This window comes from Struthio camelus, chromosome 4, assembly GCF_040807025.1.
Source record: "Struthio camelus isolate bStrCam1 chromosome 4, bStrCam1.hap1, whole genome shotgun sequence".
Taxonomy (NCBI): Eukaryota; Metazoa; Chordata; class Aves; order Struthioniformes; family Struthionidae; genus Struthio; species Struthio camelus.
The window spans coordinates 74,909,886-74,929,021 of record NC_090945.1 but is presented as its reverse complement, the minus strand read 5'-3'; the positions used below and the strand labels follow the sequence as shown (position 1 = coordinate 74,929,021).

At 37.7% G+C, this 19,136-nt stretch overlaps 1 protein-coding gene across 2 annotated transcripts in view; it reads right to left on the bottom strand.

Moving 5' to 3' along the window:
* Positions 1 to 1,502: 1,502 nt before the first annotated feature.
* The window catches only part of SORCS2 (sortilin related VPS10 domain containing receptor 2), a 552,296-nt gene continuing 534,662 nt past the window's right edge, over positions 1,503 to 19,136 (bottom strand). The window contains exons 26-28 of one of the 2 annotated variants that reach the window (XM_068943433.1): positions 14,740 to 14,897; positions 12,522 to 12,601; positions 1,503 to 12,185 (exon numbers count right to left, since the gene is read on the bottom strand). In XM_068943433.1, the coding sequence (XP_068799534.1) occupies positions 12,162 to 12,185; positions 12,522 to 12,601; positions 14,740 to 14,897 (262 nt within the window). In that variant the 3' untranslated portion in view covers positions 1,503 to 12,161. The remainder of the gene's footprint in view (positions 12,186 to 12,521; positions 12,602 to 14,739; positions 14,898 to 19,136) is intronic. The other variant, XM_068943434.1, reaches the window with a different exon arrangement.

Sequence of the window (19,136 nt, the reverse complement as noted above, 5' to 3'; positions counted from 1 at the left end):
AAATCTAGATCCACAAACTGATGGAGGGGGATACTGGGAAAGTATCCTCACATGCTTCCCCTTTCTTAGCTCCTCCCCAAGCACCTATTCTTAGCTGCTGTAAAAACGTGTGTGGTATGATCAGTGTAACAGAGCTTGCAACCTATATCAAGCTAATTTGTGGGGCACTATTTCTTCTTTTTCAGTTCTTTACAATTGTCTGCAACAAATTGCTTTTCTTACTGACAAATGAAGCTGGTTTCTTTCAAGAAAGACTGTTTAATTTTTTCCTCCATCAGTTACAAAAACAATCTTTCCTTTAATGTATCATATTCTTTTCAATTTGTTTTTCTAATCCATGCATCTGTCTCATCAAGACAATGCAAAGTCATTCCTTCAGAATATACTAGATAATTGAAATAAATAAATTATATCAAGGATATTTCTCTTCAATAATCTCCCCTGATGACAAGGAAATAATTTTCCAATTAGATTTTGCTTCACTCAGTAGAATTATAGCTACATGGTCCTGAGCTGAACGTAAGAAGTGAAAAGCTTAATTTCTGACCTCATTATTAATATGTAAATAGACTGATAATTTTTGTCACTGAATTATTTTTTGAAATTACTACTTTTTAAATCTGTTTTTTAGCATGTATTGCTTTTTTTTTTTTTTTTTGGAGATTAGCTTGTGACATGATGTTGTAATGGTGAGAACATATCCTTTTATCACATTAAAAATGTACTGAGAAGCTTTTTTTCATAATTTTACTTCAGCTTTTGAAAAGCATAAGGGTCAAAGGAGTAACATTTTCACCACAGCAGCTGGATTCATAAGAAAGCAAAGTGTCTTTCACAACATAAATCACAAAAACAAAAAAAAAAGGGAAAGCAAGCCATATCTTAATGGAAAACAGGAAAAAATATTGGCTGATGTTTATGACTCAGAAGTTTTATTATAGAGACATAATTTATGAAGATGTTGAAATGGTTTGAAACAACATAGCCATTAATATGGTGTTGAGGAGGACAGCTAAGAAAATAGAAGTGATGAAAACTGATTATCTTATTCTTTTTCCATGGAAATTGGTTTCTGAAGTAAAGAGGCCTTTCAGGTTAAATATTAGCAAGTTTGATTAGGTGTCTCATTTATGGCAACAGCTTGTCTGTGTCTGTTCTCACTCCCATCCTTCCAACTTGATAGCCTTTCTGTGAAAGAGAAAATACTTCTATTTTTCTTTTACTGTAATTGCATGACTTCATCCTCACCACAGAGTGTCACCCTCAGGCCAATTATACTGCAGCTGAACTCTGTTCCTAGGGAAAAAAGGAAGAAGGACTGGTCCCATTCTAATGCAGAGGGTGCAGGGTTGCTGTAGCCTTTGATTTCAGTGTTGCTGAAGTTGGTGAGTTTGCTGCTGATGACTGACAAATCAAAACATTCACAAACTCTGGGGACTGGTTAAACCCTCTCCCTTCCACAAATCCCGTGAGCTGTTTCACAAGAAAAACAAAGCAACAAATAGTTTAGAACCAAATTTTATTAAAGAAAAACCTGTAGTGCAGGTTCTCAAGACAAATGCATACCTTTGGATGCAGTGGAGTACACAGGTACGTATACAGTAGTTTGCCTGCTACATGTTTGGGAGCTGAAAAAGACTGTGATAAAACTATATTGCACAGTTTATCAGCATCATTAAAAGTTGCCAAAAACTTGGTTGTGGGTCACTAACAGATAACTTGGTTATGTGTGTGCACTACATATTGCACAAGACTTTTGATTAAGCTATTAATTGTGCAATTGAATCACAGTTAATTGTTACATTAAGCATATTCAAACATATATTTGATTCTTTTCTCAAAAACAGCACATCACTACAAAACTGCCATTAAATGTTACATATTTACAAAAAATATACAAATAACACTTTTCCCCATTTATGACAATGCACCAATTACGGATTAATTTAATTCCTCCCTTGAGTCCTGATACTGTGTACAAAGAAGCCTAGACAAGGTCAAGGGCTCTTGAAACAAAAATAGGAAAGGGCAGGTACTGTTTTCGTAAGTATTGAAGTGTGTGCAAAGGCAAAAGGAGAGGACTGCATACTCACGTTATGTTCAAGGTATGTACTACAGTATTTTGATTACTGCTAAGAGCCTTTATGTGGATTACAAGGGCCCCTCGTCAGTTATAAACACAGTGTTAAGCATTTGCTGATCGTATTCAGAAAAAGCAGTTATATTAAAAAAAACTAAGAAAGCTCTTATCTTTGTTGTAATTTCTTACATCTGTACAAAGTACTCTCATGCTAACCATAGGAATAAGAGTTAAGGTCAAAATCAGCAAGTTATCTGTATGAGTATAGACCCAGCAAGAAAAAGACTGATTTTAGCCCACACCTATATGTCAAATTCACAGTGGATGAGGCAGTGGAATTGCATGGTCATAAATTAAGGTAGAATTTGGCCCAGCAAAGACAAATAAAGAATGCTCCATATTAACAATGGGGTAGTGAGAAATGCTCTGGGAACCTTCGCAAGTTGTATGTCAAGTCTAGTTCTTCTGTTATTGGCTTTCATATTCTTACCAAGAGCTGTAGCTCTGATTAGTCTGAACAACTGATTTTGGCCTAGTCTAATCGCCAAGTTTTTCTCCTTTATTCATATGCGTAATGCCAGCAAAATCTTTATCTATGAGAGTACAGAATGCGAGATTTTGGACCCACATGTGTTGAAGTAGCCTGAAATGTACTGCAAATATGATGGCATCCATCCTTTACTTTTAAAATGGAAAATGTTTCCATTCCAAATCTCCCCAAATCTTTCTCTAATACTTAATCCACGCTGAATTCATGTTCCTAGTCCAGCTTCATAAATAAAAATAACAATACTATCCAAACATTTATTTAGGCAAGAAAGTGTGATTGCTGATGTCTCTTAAAACCACACTTGCAACACCCAGGCATTTTTGATACTCTTTAGAACCACCTTCCTTTTTGCAAAGAAATGTGTATGTGGTATGGTTACTGGAATACTATGGGTAACGGAAAGGGAAATCAGAGTAGCTGTTGACATTTATATAAAGAAGTGGTAAGATAAAGCACAAACTACTGGAAGCTTCCCAAAGAGCACTACCAGATGATCAAGTTCTTGACCTCAACCAATCTGCTATTCCTTTACACATTTTTTCTTGTATTTTTCTCAGTCACACAAAAGAAGATAAAAATGAGTTAATCTCCTTTTGCCATCAACCCAGCTTGCTGGCAGAACCACAGAGTAAAACCAGAGAAAAGCGACTCAGAAGAGACTGGGATCAAGAGGGGAGAATTCAGGTATACTTCTCCATTTCATTAGGTTTTCCCTCCAAAGTCTTCTGCCATGCAGCAAGTGCAGCTCATGACATACACCCATGAGATAATAAATCATAACCTGTCAGTGACAAATAAAAAAAGGCGAGGTATATGCAAGTGTTTAGTGTGTATAAGAAATGGAGGAATTCTCTCTTGCTAAAATTAAAATTCAGCAACTTCCAGTCACATGTTCAGTAAACTCCAATGGCTAGTGTTTACTCTCAGGAATACTCTTCCTTACTCAACAAATCCATTCATCGCCTCTAAAAATTGCGAAGTTATAGGACGTAGAGGGACTCTAGCAAATTACACTTCCACTATCATAAATCCAAGACATAGACCCCATAAAAAAACTCTTCTCCCTTGCCTCCTAGCCCAGTGCTGTGCTAAGGGGCAGCACCACTAGCCAATGATAACCCGGCCTACAGTCATCTCAAAAGCAAAAGTTCTGTGGCAGTCCTCCATTAGAGGAGGAGTCCAGGAGTCCTCCTTCCTCCATTAGAGCTACACCTCTGAAGCCCACATGCACGCACTCTGACTCCTGTGCACCAAGCTTTCCAGTATACCGCAAGTCTTACGATGCTGTGAACCAGATCCACCCAAATCATAGGTAGAAGTTGCAGTAATTCAGCGCTGCCATGTTCCTGGAGCTGCAGTAATTTAGGCTCATGGTTTAAATTTTCTCTGTGCAACCATTAAAACGAAAAATATGTGCCATTAAAAATGCAGTATATTAAAATAAGCACCACTGCCCAGAACCTTAAGAAAAACATAAAATCAACAATTCATGGCAAAATCATACACATTGACAAAACTTTTTTCCTTCCTTTTCCCTGTCCTGTTTAGTTTTGTCTGCCTCTCTTCCTCCTGCATCTGTCTCACATACACTCCCTTTCACACAGGCTCTACCCTACAAAGACGTCTGAATTTGCCAGTTTTCTTGCCCCATTAACCTCTCCATGCTCCTCTGGCAACTCTGGTTAGCCCTGTGTTTTATGGGACTTGAAAGAAAGCCCCTTTGCTCTGTCTCTAGGAAAGGTCACATGTAGAACCGTCCCACAAACCTGATACTCAAACTGCTCCCAAGAGGAATGATCCTTGGTCCTGCCTCTCCCCTTAGCAATGGACCCTCTATCTCAACTATTTTTCAGTTTCAAGTTGTCATAATTTATCTAAAAGGCTATGTACTAGCTTGGGCCTCAGCAATCCACACTGAAATACATATGCCAACCAACTGTTTGGCAAGATGCCTCTGCCCAACCTTGCTGCTACTCAGTACCTGTCCGTTCGAAGGAGAGTCAAAGTAAGCCCATCCTTGCTGTGCTCCAACAAACTCATGCAAACACTGTATCTCATCCCCATAACATGAAATGAGACAGAAGGAGCATTTGGGAGATGATGGGTATAGCTATCTGTCAATTAAACATGTATTTTCCACTAAAGACAGACAGCAAGGTTAATACATGTATGGATGAGAGAAGAAAATGTAAGTTTATCATTCTTAAGAGGGAGTACAACAGTCATCCAAATTTCAGACTGGAAATATGTGCACTCTGGAGAAAAGTAGTTGAGAGAAGTCCTAGAAAGGCAAAAGGGAAGAGTTCCAGAAAGAAGCAGAGAAAATGAGAGCCAAAATTAAAAATGAAGGATTAAAAGAACTGAAAGTGAGAAAGAAACATAGGTAGAAATAGAACATAAGCAAAACAAAAAGAAAGAGAGAAAGTGCATTGTAGAGAACTGTCATCAAAAGCAGAAAGGCTGGCAAGGCAGAGCAACAAACACCAGCTACAATGATAAAAACAAACAACAGGAGAAAAAGGGAGGGAGGAAAAACAGAAATGAAGAAAAACAGAAGAGATGGAGAATGGAAATTCAGATAAACTTTTCTATAAAGTGCCATCAACTACTTAACAAAAAGTTCCAAGCATTGAACAATGCACGTCACTTCCCTGGAGAGTTTCACATCTCAAGAGATAAACCAGAGAGAGAGGAGGGTAAGCAGCAAATGCAGCCCGTAAATTGGACATCTTCCTACTATCGTGATAATAACCTGTAATTTTAACCATTTAAATACCTTACTGTGAATCTGGGTCATATAAATGGTGTATTAACAAAGTTCTTCTTTAGACTAGTTTTATAGTCTGCAAATTGCGTATGTGCATGTTGCTGATGTTTGGGATGTCCATTTCTCCTGCATAGTCCTGCCTATTTATAATCCATAATCAGTTTGTCTTGGAAACCATGTGGATACAAGTCTGTTGTTTTCCTACATGAGTTGTTTTCATCAAAAAGCATCTCTTCTACTGTTTCAAAAAGATTTTCTTTCTAAACTGTTCTAACTAAACACACAGAAGTTGTGAATTAATACTTTTTTTTTTAAATAGAACTAAGCCAATTCTTACCTTTTGATCTGCAAGAGCAAATAGTGTTTGTAGGAGCTGAATATAAGTATCAAGAGCTGACTGAAATTAGCATCAAATAAAAGAGAAATACTAGACACGCTAAAAAAGCTATGTGCAATGCCTGGTCCTACTGGTGACTAAAATCCTCATTATACCACTGAGAATAAACACAAGAAAAGCATATTATTTAAGCAGCATCATATACTGCTGTATGCATTTTGCTGCTTAGCAAGGCTTTACGCCTTTGTATTGCAACAAACTGTTACAGACTAAAGATGCAAATTCTCCAGAAACTCAGAAATCAAATACAATCAATAAAGCTCAAATGTAGGCAATGCTTTCAAGTGTTGCAAGGAAACAACCTGAAATAGAATTACTTGTGTAAAGGCAAGTTTCCACTTTTTTCAGGGCTAATAAGTGTCACTCCTAAAAAGGAAATCAGTTTAGAAGAAGAGAAAAAGGGTATGCAATTGAGAATATGTACTTGAAGAGATATCGTACAAAAAGGAACATTTGGATGCAAACCATAACAGCTCTTTCATAAGGATTTTGTTTTGCCCGGCTTATTCATAGCCAGCACTGTCTACGTGGCTACAGCATTGCACTTCAGAACACATACTTCTATGCCTTCCTGTATTTCATGTCTTAAATATTCTCTTCCTGAAGATTGTCACAGCTACCAGCACATAAGCTAGCTGAAACTTGAAGTCTTGACAAGCCTAACACAGTGAAAAAGGGAAAAAAACAATGAACATTCTTCATTCAGACCTACATGGCTCCCACTATTCATATTTTAAGCAATTTGTTACTCCATTTAACAGATAAGGAGAGGCAGGGACTAAAGACTTACAGAAATAAGATCTTGCATATTAAAAGCGTGAAACTAACTTCCTCTATGTATCAATTTCAGGAAAAAATGACATTTATGTGAGATATACATTCTTTAGTCTTCACACAATTTGAAGTACCATTTATGTACATCACAGATCTTAATTTCCCTGATGGTACTGTTCCTTGCGCTCTACACAAAAGATTTAAAAGAAAAGAAAAATAAAAACTTAGTCCGTAAAACATTCATGTTCAAATTTGGGAAATCTGCCGTTCTAGTATATCTAGATATTCGAAAAACATTCTGCATTCCTACCAAGTTGAGGTAACAAAAAGAATTCAAACAAAAGCTACAGAGGTGACCAAGCAAGGTAAAAGGACTGACTTATGAAGAAAGATTAAAAAATTAAGAGTGCACAACTTGACATTTTCTAAAGCCTGTAGAGCCAGGCTTTTAATTGCTAAAGCTAACTGTGGGTCTGAGTTCTTTCAACATTTGTCACTTTAATGATTTCAGTCTGAAAAGAAGTGAGAAACATTATATACACATCCATGCCAGGAATAAACACTTTAAATGGCACTGAGAGGGGTAATGCTAAAAATACTGAACGGAAATAAGGAACATGAAAATATAGACTTAATGCTATGAAAACGCTCTGAGCAGATGCTTTAACTACTTCTAGGCAATTAAGCGCCATTCCAATGGAAGTTTTAAAAGGAATTCCACAGACTACTAAGATTAGGTTATATGCCAGTCTCATAAAGAAAGCTGTAGAAGCAATATTCAGTTGGGACTAGATTAGAGAAAATGAGCCAGGAAGCAACTTATTCTTTGATGGACTAGAAGATCTAACAAAACTTTGCATCTCAAAAATCCACATGTAGAAAGGTAAATGATTATGAATTTCTTTCTACTGAAAAGTCAACATTCTGAGAGAAATGTGTTTATTTTCACCTAAAACTCTCAAACGTAAGCGGAGAAGGCAATGACAGAGCAGTATCTACCAATGCACGACTCCAACTGTCAGTGATTCTCCAATGAAATTCAAATTGTAGTCTTTTTCCACAAAAGACTCTTTTAAAAATAATTATAAAATATTGTGAACACAGGAAAATCCATGACTGAAATTGCCACCACCACCACCAACTTAGCGACACTGTATTGGACTTTAAATAATGCTAAAAATTCAAAGCAAATCAGAACCATTGGTTCATCATCACAACGATACTGCAAACAAATGCATGTATTCCTTACTTTTTAACCATGAAACAAACTCTTTCTCAGAGCATGTATTCATGTTAATTTAACCAGGACGGAAACCAAACTAGTTCCATTCTGCTAACCTCTATTTAAGAGATATCGTGCAGTAGGAGAATATCCCCATTAAAGGAATTTCTCACTGGACCTAAAATACAGCTATCAATCGTAATGATGTCAGATGAAATCTGCTCTGTACTGTGAACTGGTAAGGGTAGACCACTCATTTGTCTGTCCAGAGGACAGCAATTTACCAAATCACCTACTTCATCTGAAGAAATACTTCATTTTACACTAGTCACTGAAAGCAGAAAACTCAGCAAGAATGATATAATTCAATGAGAATATCCTAAAACAGTCCCAAAAAATTGAAAGTGAATTGGAGATACAACAAGATCTTGGCTCAAGCTGGCACTTTCTATTTCTCCATAGCCTAACATCCTCATTTGCAGGGTATAAAAACATACTTTGTTTTATATTGTTTTTATTTTTGAGAAATTAATTTTCTCTGTATGTGAGATTTCCCTAAATGTCTTCTGAGCATTTCTGAGTTCATTGTATGGATGGAGCATTTTACTGCTAAAATGAAACCATTTCAAACAAGAACCTCTACCTTTTTTTTTTTTTATGTAAAAAGGGAAACCAAAGATAGCAGTTGTAAATCTTGATGGTTACATCACATCAGTATTCCTTGGAGTGTCCTGAAAAGGAAAGGGTGGCTTAAGCTGTTACCTATTTGGAACTTTAAAAATACAAGATACAAAGGAGGCCAACACATTGCCAATTTTGCTGTAAGTGATTTTAGTATAGTTCAGTATCAGTGCTGATAGGTATTGATGTAGTTGCGAAATCATTGTACCTATTATTATAAGGCTTTTAACCATTAACACTGTGGAAAATTGATATGTTTAAGACACTAGCAAAATCACAGCTGATGTTGCAAAATGCTGTCACTAAACAAAGCGTCCCAGTAAGACTTTTATATCAAATTTCATTTTTTTCTCTTTAACAGTTATTTACCTTTTTGGATTATGTATTTTTTACTTTTACACATAATTGTGGCTGGTTTCCCTAGATTGCCTTTAATAACAGCAATAATAATAAGCAAAACAAAGAAAGCAAGGCTATTAATAATTTATACTCACATAACTCTTTCACTCTGAAGATCCTGAACAAATAATAATTAATTTAGCCTCACAATACCACTGTGAGGTAGGTAATTATCAGCCCCATTTGACAGGCGGGGAAACCGAGGCACATACAGGTTAAATAACTTGCCTGAAGTCTGGGGATAGAATCCAGACCACCTGACAGCTGTCTTCTGTCTCTCAGCCATCAAATCACCCTTCCTCACTAGCAAATTTAACTGGAGTATGTCTAAATACTGCATGCGTATGTTCATGCATGCGTGCCTAGTGTTTGTGCATATAAACAACTCTGTGTTTCTGTATTCACATATACCAGGATTTTGGATATATGTAAATAATGGTATGCTTACATGTCCTTTAAAGATACGAAGATGTCGTGGACATAGTTCAAGAGATTCAAAACCTAGCACTAGTGAGAATTTTTATTTACAGGTAAACTAAGTGACCTCGAATGGGAAGGATATTTTCTTACTTTTAAAATAGTTCATTTTAAAGTTATTTTTGCCATGGAATCAAAGATTTCCCTTATTATCCGTCGGGTATTATTAATATAGATATGGCAATACTGACATCTCTTTAGAAAACATAGCGTTTTTAAGACATGACAAACCAACCTCACAGAAATGTTGCACAAATTAAGTTAATTATCATTAGAGAAACATGTTACAGGCACAATATGTGTACTAAGCGTTAACTACAGTACCTAGCAGTTAAATATTCCACTGTGTTCCAAAAGACTCCGGTCATCAGAGACACAAATCGCACTGTTTAAAATGTATAAAGGCAGTTAAAGCATAAATTAGTATGTGTAACTCTGTTCCTAGAGTGTCCTTAGCCAATCACATAACCAATGGGAGAAAGATCCCAAGCTAGAATTTTCATTCCATTCCTTCTCCATGAGGCTATTCCACTACTCAACTGCCCTACATAAATAACCCACTTCAAATTTATTTCTCAGGAAACAGTAAGCTGTTTGCAATACTATTTTACTCTCTGTTCCAGCTCGTTTCTACTAGAAAAAAAGGTAAAGAGCTGGTGAGAAGTGCAAGCCCCCGACACAACAGTCCTCAGAGTTTCCAGAGCACAGTGCATTTTGCATTTGCATTTCTCTTCACGAGGCCCCGACTCAGAATCATGGAACACCTCAAATTTATACAGAGGCCTCAATACAACAGTCAACTAGAACGCTGCTTCCCAGTAAATCATGTTTGCATGGCAGTCTAGAACTACATAGCTGGAAATTTTAGAAAGATTTTTTGAAATAGTTTTCCTGAGCAGTTTGCAAGCACTTGTTGGAATCTTTTAACTTTTCCACCTAGTTAGATACCCTTAGTTTCTACACTAGCATTTCTTGTGCTTTACACACAGATCCTGTGGGGTTTGTGAGAGCCTACAGTACTACAATGAATTATTATATCCAAGGCTGTAGCATTTGATGAAATTATGCTGCAGGATATCCATAGCTACACACGGAAGAATGACTCCAATGCATAGGATAATTTTAAGATAGTTCTATTCTGTCTTATCAGCATTCATTATTTATGTTTGTTTATTCACAAGGATGTAGCTAGCTAGCTGTACCCTCTTTAAGCAAGCTGGTGTGGTAATTTGCTACCAGCATTAGTATGACATTCACTGAGCAAAGAGCCATTTAGTCTCTATTGAAGGCAAAAGGTGAAGAGATTTTATAGGTTTCTGACAGAAGTGTCCTCATTCCAGGCAGCTGTGATAACATGGGATGCCAAATATTTAAATTCATCACCCCACGGTCCATTTTTCACACAGCTCCAAAAAAACACATTAAAGTGACTGGCCAGGTGTGGATTCACTGGATTTCCATTCCCTAGGGATGCAGAGATTGGGATAAGGAAACTCTGAACTGACTCACACGCCTTTCTGCAGGTGGCTCTTTTAAAACGCCCACAGCTCTTCCTGCAGAAATAGGGGCCAGTGCCTGATAGGGACTGAGTGACACCCTGTGGTGAGAGAAAGAAAACATGAGCCTCCGCAGATCCTCCTCACAGCCCTCTGGATTGTCAAACATATCCAAGTGGCAAAGTTCAGGTAAGAGTTTGACCACCCGCACCTGCAAGGGCAAACACCAAGGGAACACCAAGGGAAAATCCAAGTAGCAAGGGGATTCTGGTGTCCTACACTATCCTGTTTGGAGGAGAACTCTGACATACCTGGCATCTCTGCCCCAAGAATAGAAAGTTTTTAAAAAATAACCATACAAAGAAAGCTACTTAAAGGAGGTATTTACACTCTCTGGAAATTTAAAAAGAGATAGGCTGTCAGAACAGTTTTTCACATGATAACCGATCTGGCGGCTGCCATCATTCTAGAGGTGCTTGGATAAAAGACGAGAGCAACTAACTGAAAATAACTGACTGTAAGTGAAGGCACCTGGTCTGGAAAAAACATCAAGCTGGTGTTCTGTTTTTCACACAAGGTGGGACTGGGAGAGATACTGGTGCTGATGGTTTGTCAGGACTTGCTACACTTACAAGAGCATTATCCTATAATTATAGAATATCCTAATTAACACTTTGCTTCCTTTAATCCATAGAAGGATCTAAGTCTCAGTTCATTAGATTGTCTCACACATTTTTAATTTAAGAACTTGAATTCACTAGGAGTGCATTTGTCTCCTTGCTAAGACCTCTCTCATTACAGTTCCTTTTCTGAATTACAGACTTCTGAAAAAAAATATGGTAGTGTTCAGCCAGCCATCTATTCTGGTCTTGTCACTTGTTTACAAATCAATTTTTCAAGCTGAAGAGTCCCAGCCTTGCACTGATTACCTCAATTAAAAACATAATTAGAAAGTTACAGTCAATCCTTCTAAAAATAAACACAGAGAAACTAGAACATATACAGAAAAGAAAGAATGTGGCATTGAATGTGCCTAGGGCTACAAATTTGCTACCTTAGTTTGAGTTTGAATTGTAACAAGTTTCCAGGCCATAGAGTGAACGCAAGATTTATCGTCTCCCCAGTAGCTGATGATGGATGCTTTTTTTCCACAGGACTGTTAAGGAACCTCCTCTCCACCAGCATTTACAGCCATATTTGCAATTTTGTGACATCACCAGGGAAAAATAAAATGATACAGAGAAGAGTCTTTCGGTTTTTGTGTTCAGCTGTAAATATCAGCTAACCAGGTAACTGTGCATCTCTCTGGAGTTGATGCTCAAAACCACGCCTGAGTGATTGCCTATGAAAATATAAAAAGAAAAGGCTGATATCAGTATATTTTGGGTTTTTCGTTATAAATCTCCCTTTTAGTTCAGGGACAAGTCAGTCACATAGAGTGATTTTTATCAAAGAACAGATCAGGTGAAGGTTGGTGCAACAGCTCCGTGTACCTACAGCATACTTTTGCTTAAAGCTTTTGCTCATGATGGTGAATTTGTGGTGAGGTCCTAGGGTTTCTATCCCTGTGACAGCATAAGTTGTTTCTCTTTGTGGCTTAAAAAGGTGTAGTTGTCTTGAGGGGTGCAGGTGAGGGAGGAGAATGGAACCTGAGGCTTCCATTCAACATGCCACTGACCTGGGACTGGACACTGACCGGCATCAGCAATAGGGGAACTCTGTAGCTGTTCAAGTTGCCACTTCTCCCAGAAGGAGTCACTGCAAGGTAATGGTGTTGAGGAGTCCCAACGTGGGGGTTGCGATAAAGTAGGCAACATAAAATATATAGAAAACAAAAAAAGTGGATGGGTGAGTCTGGAAATACTGTACTATAGAAATTCAAAAGTTATGAGAAGAGAGAACAAACAGAAATCTAGGCCTGTAAAACCCTGCTGTGCATGGAGTGGAGGCTGTTACAGTGATCTCCCTAATAGGGAGGGAAAGAGCTCATCAGAATTAGCAGGAATCTCCATAGCATGAGAACCTTCTGTAAATAATGTTGTAAAATAGAACGTAATATAAAGCAGGAATTATAATACGTTTCATACTCCAGCCAGATAAAATAGAAGAGTATCATAAACAGGAATATTGTCTTGGCAGTATCGAGTGATATTGGAGCTAGTGGAAAGTATTGCAAGCAACAAAACAGTACAGAGAGCAGAAGTATAGTTTTATGCCTTAAATAAAGTCTTTTGTCTAAAAGCTGTACAGTAGCTTATGAACACAGATGTTTAGGGCCCACAGAAATGAACTCTTCATGCTCCACTGGAAACGCTGCTGGTATTGACAACCTGGCAGAAGCGCAGATCACCTTGAGATCTGCATTTGCTAACTGTCTAAAGTTTCATATCACAACACCATGATCTTGCACTCTTTAACCCTAACAACGCTCTATCCAGAGGCAAGAAAAGTTTTCTCTGAGTAAGGAGTGCAGGATCAGGCTCATGTAGCCAACAGTGAGTAAGTAAGGTGACTTTTTTTGAATGTGTTACAAATCAGGGTAGCATCTCCTCATTCCACAGTCCCAAGCAGCCTCATATAAATAGGCCATGAAATTTTCTACTTGTGAAATAAGTTATGCTTTTGTACATTAGTAGAGATTTTTGAATGCTCCACTGTAATAGGCATGTCTGCACACACTCTGTCAGCATTCAGCATTCTGCTCTAAAGACCCTGGAGGTGAGTTATTCAAACAATTCCAACATAGGCTTTGTTTTTCCAGAACTGTGTTTGGAATTAACTCCAGTAGAATTAGGAGTACAATCAAGGTCTTCTTGCAGAATCTGAAGAAAACACAGTAATACTCATACACAAAGAAAATACTGAAATACAGAAAGCCTGAAGTAAAGTTGAAGGCTAGATTCTTCACTTTTCCTGAAAGCTAATATCTTCAAAAACTCAGAAGGAGCAAATGAAAATAAGGACATCTACTGCAAAAGATAGTTAAAGAAGTGCAAGATAAAGAAATTTCTTATGTGACAAATTTCTGTACTACCTCAGGCTACCCTGCCATAGCTAAAAGATCTTCTTCCAGGGGTTCATGAAGACGTTATAGTTGTCTGTTACACCATGACAGCTACTGTTACAAAACCCAAAGACTCTGGGTTATCTGTTTCATTTTCACGAAACTTGTGGAAATGGAACTGGAGAGCTTTTTACATTGTGCTACACTTCTCAGGCTGTGACCTGAATGCAGTCTGAACAAAATGGTAAATTTTATAGGAAATGAACTTTATAGATCAGCATTCTATGCTACATTAAAGATAGCATTAGGGTGACATGATACACACTTCTATCTGATACAGACATCATTTGCACTAAGTGATAGTCACAGAAAGTTTCCCTCATAGGTTGCTTATGACCACCCCAGGAATACAGGTGAATTAACAGTTAAAAGAGGTATACGCTACACTTTGTACCTAGGTATAAATGTAATGTTTCTAATTATGAAAACCTTATATTCCACTGGGATAGTATGGCAAATAAAACAATGGATCTAGATACATTCCATCTGAAAATATGGTAACATTGACTCTACAAACCATTCCGCCCTCACCTAAACAACATTTTCCACAAATTTGGGATATTCTTGAGGTGTTTCAAATGTTAGCAATTATACTCTGTTCTACCAAATGTGATTTCATTCTTAAATTGTCTAAGTAAGCATGGTCTGTACAGCATGTCACCAATATATTAAGGCTGAATTACACGCAAAAAGAAGAAAATTGAGATAATCCTTTGTTAGAGGTATTTGCTTCTTCCTGAATAGAGTAGAAATGAAAGAAAGCTAAAATGAAAATTAACATTATTTAAAAATCAATCACTAACAAAAATTTATAAACTAAAAGTGAAGTTACCTCTTGCGTTACCTAGTGTTTGAGAGTCCAGATCATCATCAATAAACTCCTCACCCTGGATGATGTTCTGGGTGTCCTCACTATGATTAACAGGGCTTGTCATCTCCTGCTCTTTTTCATTGTGCATCTGCGCATAGACATTTCTGCCTGGCAGTTTCCTAAATTGGATAGGGAAAAAAAGTCTGTGATGGAATTCCATCTCGTCACACATACGTTGGAATCAGAAGAGGACTCCAATAGAATGAAGTAATACCAGAGTGACAAAACAACACCAATTACACCCTCCCTTAACTTTGTATTCACAAGCAGAAGTTATCAACTCCTTACCCTAAGTCAAAATTGTATGCAACTGCCTTAAAACAATGGAATTACTAACTTAAATAATTAAGTATCAATTTCTTGACTAAGATTGACAAACAATGGACAATACTAAAACATTACTAAAAACACAGTAAAGCTATTTTTAAGAAGTAAAACAATAAAAAGGCCCCAGAGGCATGCCTGGTTCCAAGTGCTTTAACAAACATTATGCTGAGTCACACCCCATTAAGTGCATCTCCCTGGTGAGCTGGACTAACGCTGAAGGTGATCAGAACCATAGAATGGCACTCATTCTCTCTATCAGCAGGAAGAAGCAGGAGAAATCCAGGAGACAGGGAATAGAAAGGGACCAGGGAGCAAAGAACCTGGAGCCCAGGAACAAGGAAGGGGTAAGGAATGGGAAGGTGAGCAGGCATTGATAAGAAGATGAGAGTGTTCTCTGCAGGGCACGTTGGGTAGAGGCAAGCAGGCAGCGTTAAAGGAGACAGAGTAAAGCTTGTCCCAAGACTGCTGGGAACTGCATTAGACTAAACTCTTTATAGGAGACAGCACTTCCTTCATTCTGATTTGAAATCAGAAAAATTAAAAGGATGCTATTACAAGGCTTTACCAGCTTTACCAGACAATTAACACCAGCGCCCAGGACACTTTAGCATAAGGATTAATAAAGAGTTCTTAACTATGCTAAATAAGATTTTGTACGGTCAAGGAGACTTAACAGGGACTTCTAACTTTCCAACAGAATACAAGATTTATAATCCTAGAGAGCCATAACCTCCGCTGCAGCTGCTTTCCTCTGAAATCTGCTTGGGCACATAGAACATCCTTTGCTGTTCACCAAGCAGGCTTTTGATTAGGGTGTTGCAGGTTGCGAGCTCCATTTCCCACACTGCAAAAAGCAGCTTGATCAGCATGATAGCTGATCACGGCTGTCAAAGTTTGTGCTCAAACGTAGATCATTGCAGTGGGCAAACAATTAGAAAAGAGGGAAAATGGGGTTGAACTGTAGTGTTTCTGCTGAGCTCGTTCAGCTACAATGAGAAGATGGACAGAAAAAGTGACATTAACTTTTTGGGCATCTCTCTAAAAATGACCATCTTTTCCATATTCTGACAGCAACATTAAAGCTGGATAAATGCATGAATTGCTCTGTTTTCTCTAGGCTTTTCTGAGATGACCTGCGTTTAAACGTTATTTCAGAAGAAAGGTTCTATCCCAGGTGGCACCATTTTAGTTTGAGATTAAACGTTATTGCACTAAACTATTTTGAACAGCACCTTTCATTGCATCACAACAAAAAGAAACTGCTAAACAATGAAACGTGACTGAAGAGGATCCCCTCCCTTTAATTTGAACTATCCATGAGATGAATTGCATTCTATATGCGTAAATACATTTGTACACAAATGCATGTTCATATATAGGTATGTGTATATATGAACACACATACAAAACCATATGCACACAGAAATGAGCTATTTTATCCCATTATTTATAAGCACCACAAAGAAAGGCTTATCACACTAAGACTCTTTTCTGTTCCTCTGTGCACAAGGAGCAAAGAAACTGCAGGCACTAACTGTATGCAAAGGACAATGAAAGAAAGAGGGTCTGATGGCACAGAACTTAGCTAGAATGGCTGCTTCAACAGGTCCAAGAGCTCCTCCAACACAAGCATACATATAAAGCCAAGCCCTGTGTCACTCTGCTCCCATTAAGGAAAAAATAACATGTTAACAGGGAGGAAGGACATTCCTCATTACCAAAACAAATACGTTACCTAATTAATTTTGATTTCTGTTCTCTAGGGCCAGTAACTCCAAACAGTTTAAAATGCGTCTACTTATGAAACTGGTCATGTGGAAAACAGTATCACTCTCAATCACACCAAACCTGTGAAATCCTTCACTCCTCCTAACGTTTAAGGGAAACAAAACCCAAAAGACCATCTTTGCCTCTTTTCCACATCTGTGGAATTAGCACATATGCTGCTAAAAAAAAATTGGGGGTTCTTCTCAAACCTGTATTTCTGGCAGATTTTAGAAGCACCAATGACATAATCAAAATATTTTTAACATAATAAAAATATTATCCATCTCCAAACCATACGGCACATCAGACCTTTATGATTAAGTCAAGGTTAGGTAGATCTGCTAATTTAACTGTTGTCTGCCTGTGTTTTCCCCATGCTGGACTTGTCTGAAACCAGAAGTTGTGTCCTTCAGTGTAAATCTTTAGGCTTCAAACTCGTGTCTCTGGAGAGACTTACTAGTTAGAGATCACCACAGTCACAACACATACTATTAAATATACTAGGCGTGCCTGAATGAAGAAACCTCATGAGTTCACAAGTAACCATTAAATGTTTATTGTTTTTATGGAGCAAATATAAAAGCAGAAAAGGTATAAGCTGTTCTTTCTCACTCACCTAAACTTTGTGAGCCCAATCCTGCTAAGTACAGGAAGGCAGTTTCTAAAAGGTATAAAGCTGAGGTACTCAGTAACTCTTCAATACTTCCTTTGCTCCTCACACTTGCAGAGGAAACTATCTTAGATCATAACACTGAGTATGAATAGGAAGAGGGAGAATATTACAGGTCTTACGAAGGCATATGTTATAGGCATTTGACCTTTTATACATCACAGAGATCTCTATGTGTTTCATATTGATTGAGTTTTACAAGGAAAAAAAGCAATTAGACTCAAAAAAAAAAAAAAAAGAGAGTCTAAGTCTTCAAAAGGCATTTTTTACACGTGCCAGATGTTCTGTTTATAAGGGACAACCACACTGTGGGATGAAACAGGATGTGGATACTGGATCTTTGCTAAAGACGGGCCTGCTTCTGGCAACTTTTCCAGTTCCTCCACAGTGCTTTACCATGTAGGAAGTAAGCTGTTACCCCTAATTACACTGGAAAAAATTTTGTGTACCTTGATGTGCTCTGCTCTTCTTAAGGAAGCAATTTATGTTGAGGACAACATAACTGTTTGAAGTAGGAAGAGCTGAAACGCTTGGGTCTACATAAAAGACTACTGTGCAAACACGACAGGACATGAAATGTGACCCAGGAGTTTTATATCAGCAATATGCAAATTGAAAGCATATTTATAAGAACAGAAAGAAAAACTACACAATATAGTTTCTTTTGGGGTTTACTCTTGAGCTGCAAAATGCATGTGCTTTGCATCCATCACTGGAGACAATTACCTCTGCTGAGCGCCCCATGGTTTACATTCTTAGTTCCTTTCGTTTTCTCTGCAGCATTTTATTTCAGTCATGAGGAAGGAGAAAACATTCACGCCTGCTTTAAGTACCATAACATTTGAACAGGAGACCTAACTCTGCACAGAGCTGCTAACCACGGTCACAGCACATGGCTTCCTGACAGAGCTCTCCAGGTCCTGCACCTTTCTAGAAGATGCTCCAGAAAGCAACTTTCCCCCCTGTATTTACAATTTCTAATCAGTTCATACCAGAAACTGTTTGCACTTAAAAATTTTCAGCAGTAAGAAACAGCAGGAGGGGGATGAGATATCCTTTCTTACGCATTTAAACTCTCTTGTTTATTTGTCTTTCCGTTCCAGCCTTGTGGAGCCAACGTTAATTGGCCTTTATGTAGCTTCATTCATTTTCCGGAGGCCTGATTAAGGTTCTGTTTAGTAGGAACATATTCAAAATAGGAACACGTTCCCATGGAAAAGGATATGGAATAACGTAGCATACTGTTGGAACTTAAATAAAACTAACAACAATAATAATCCATTAAATAGAGTATTTTATTGTGGTGTTTGGATTAATGTTCAGATGAATGGCTTCTTTGTGCATTAAGGCACTCATAATTTACTTGCCTCTTTCCTTTTTCAAATTTTTTTCTACATGCTATTACTTTGATTTGAGAGGAAGTTTTTATGAAATATTATGGATCATTAAATTAGTGCCCGTTTTTTTATAACTAAATGGCATGGGTTGGGACTAAACTTGCTCTCATGGAACATAAAACTAGTATAAAGCAAGGTGGGGAAAAAAGATTTTCTTCAGAGACTGAAAATGAGATGGTAGGTCAATGAGGCAGAAA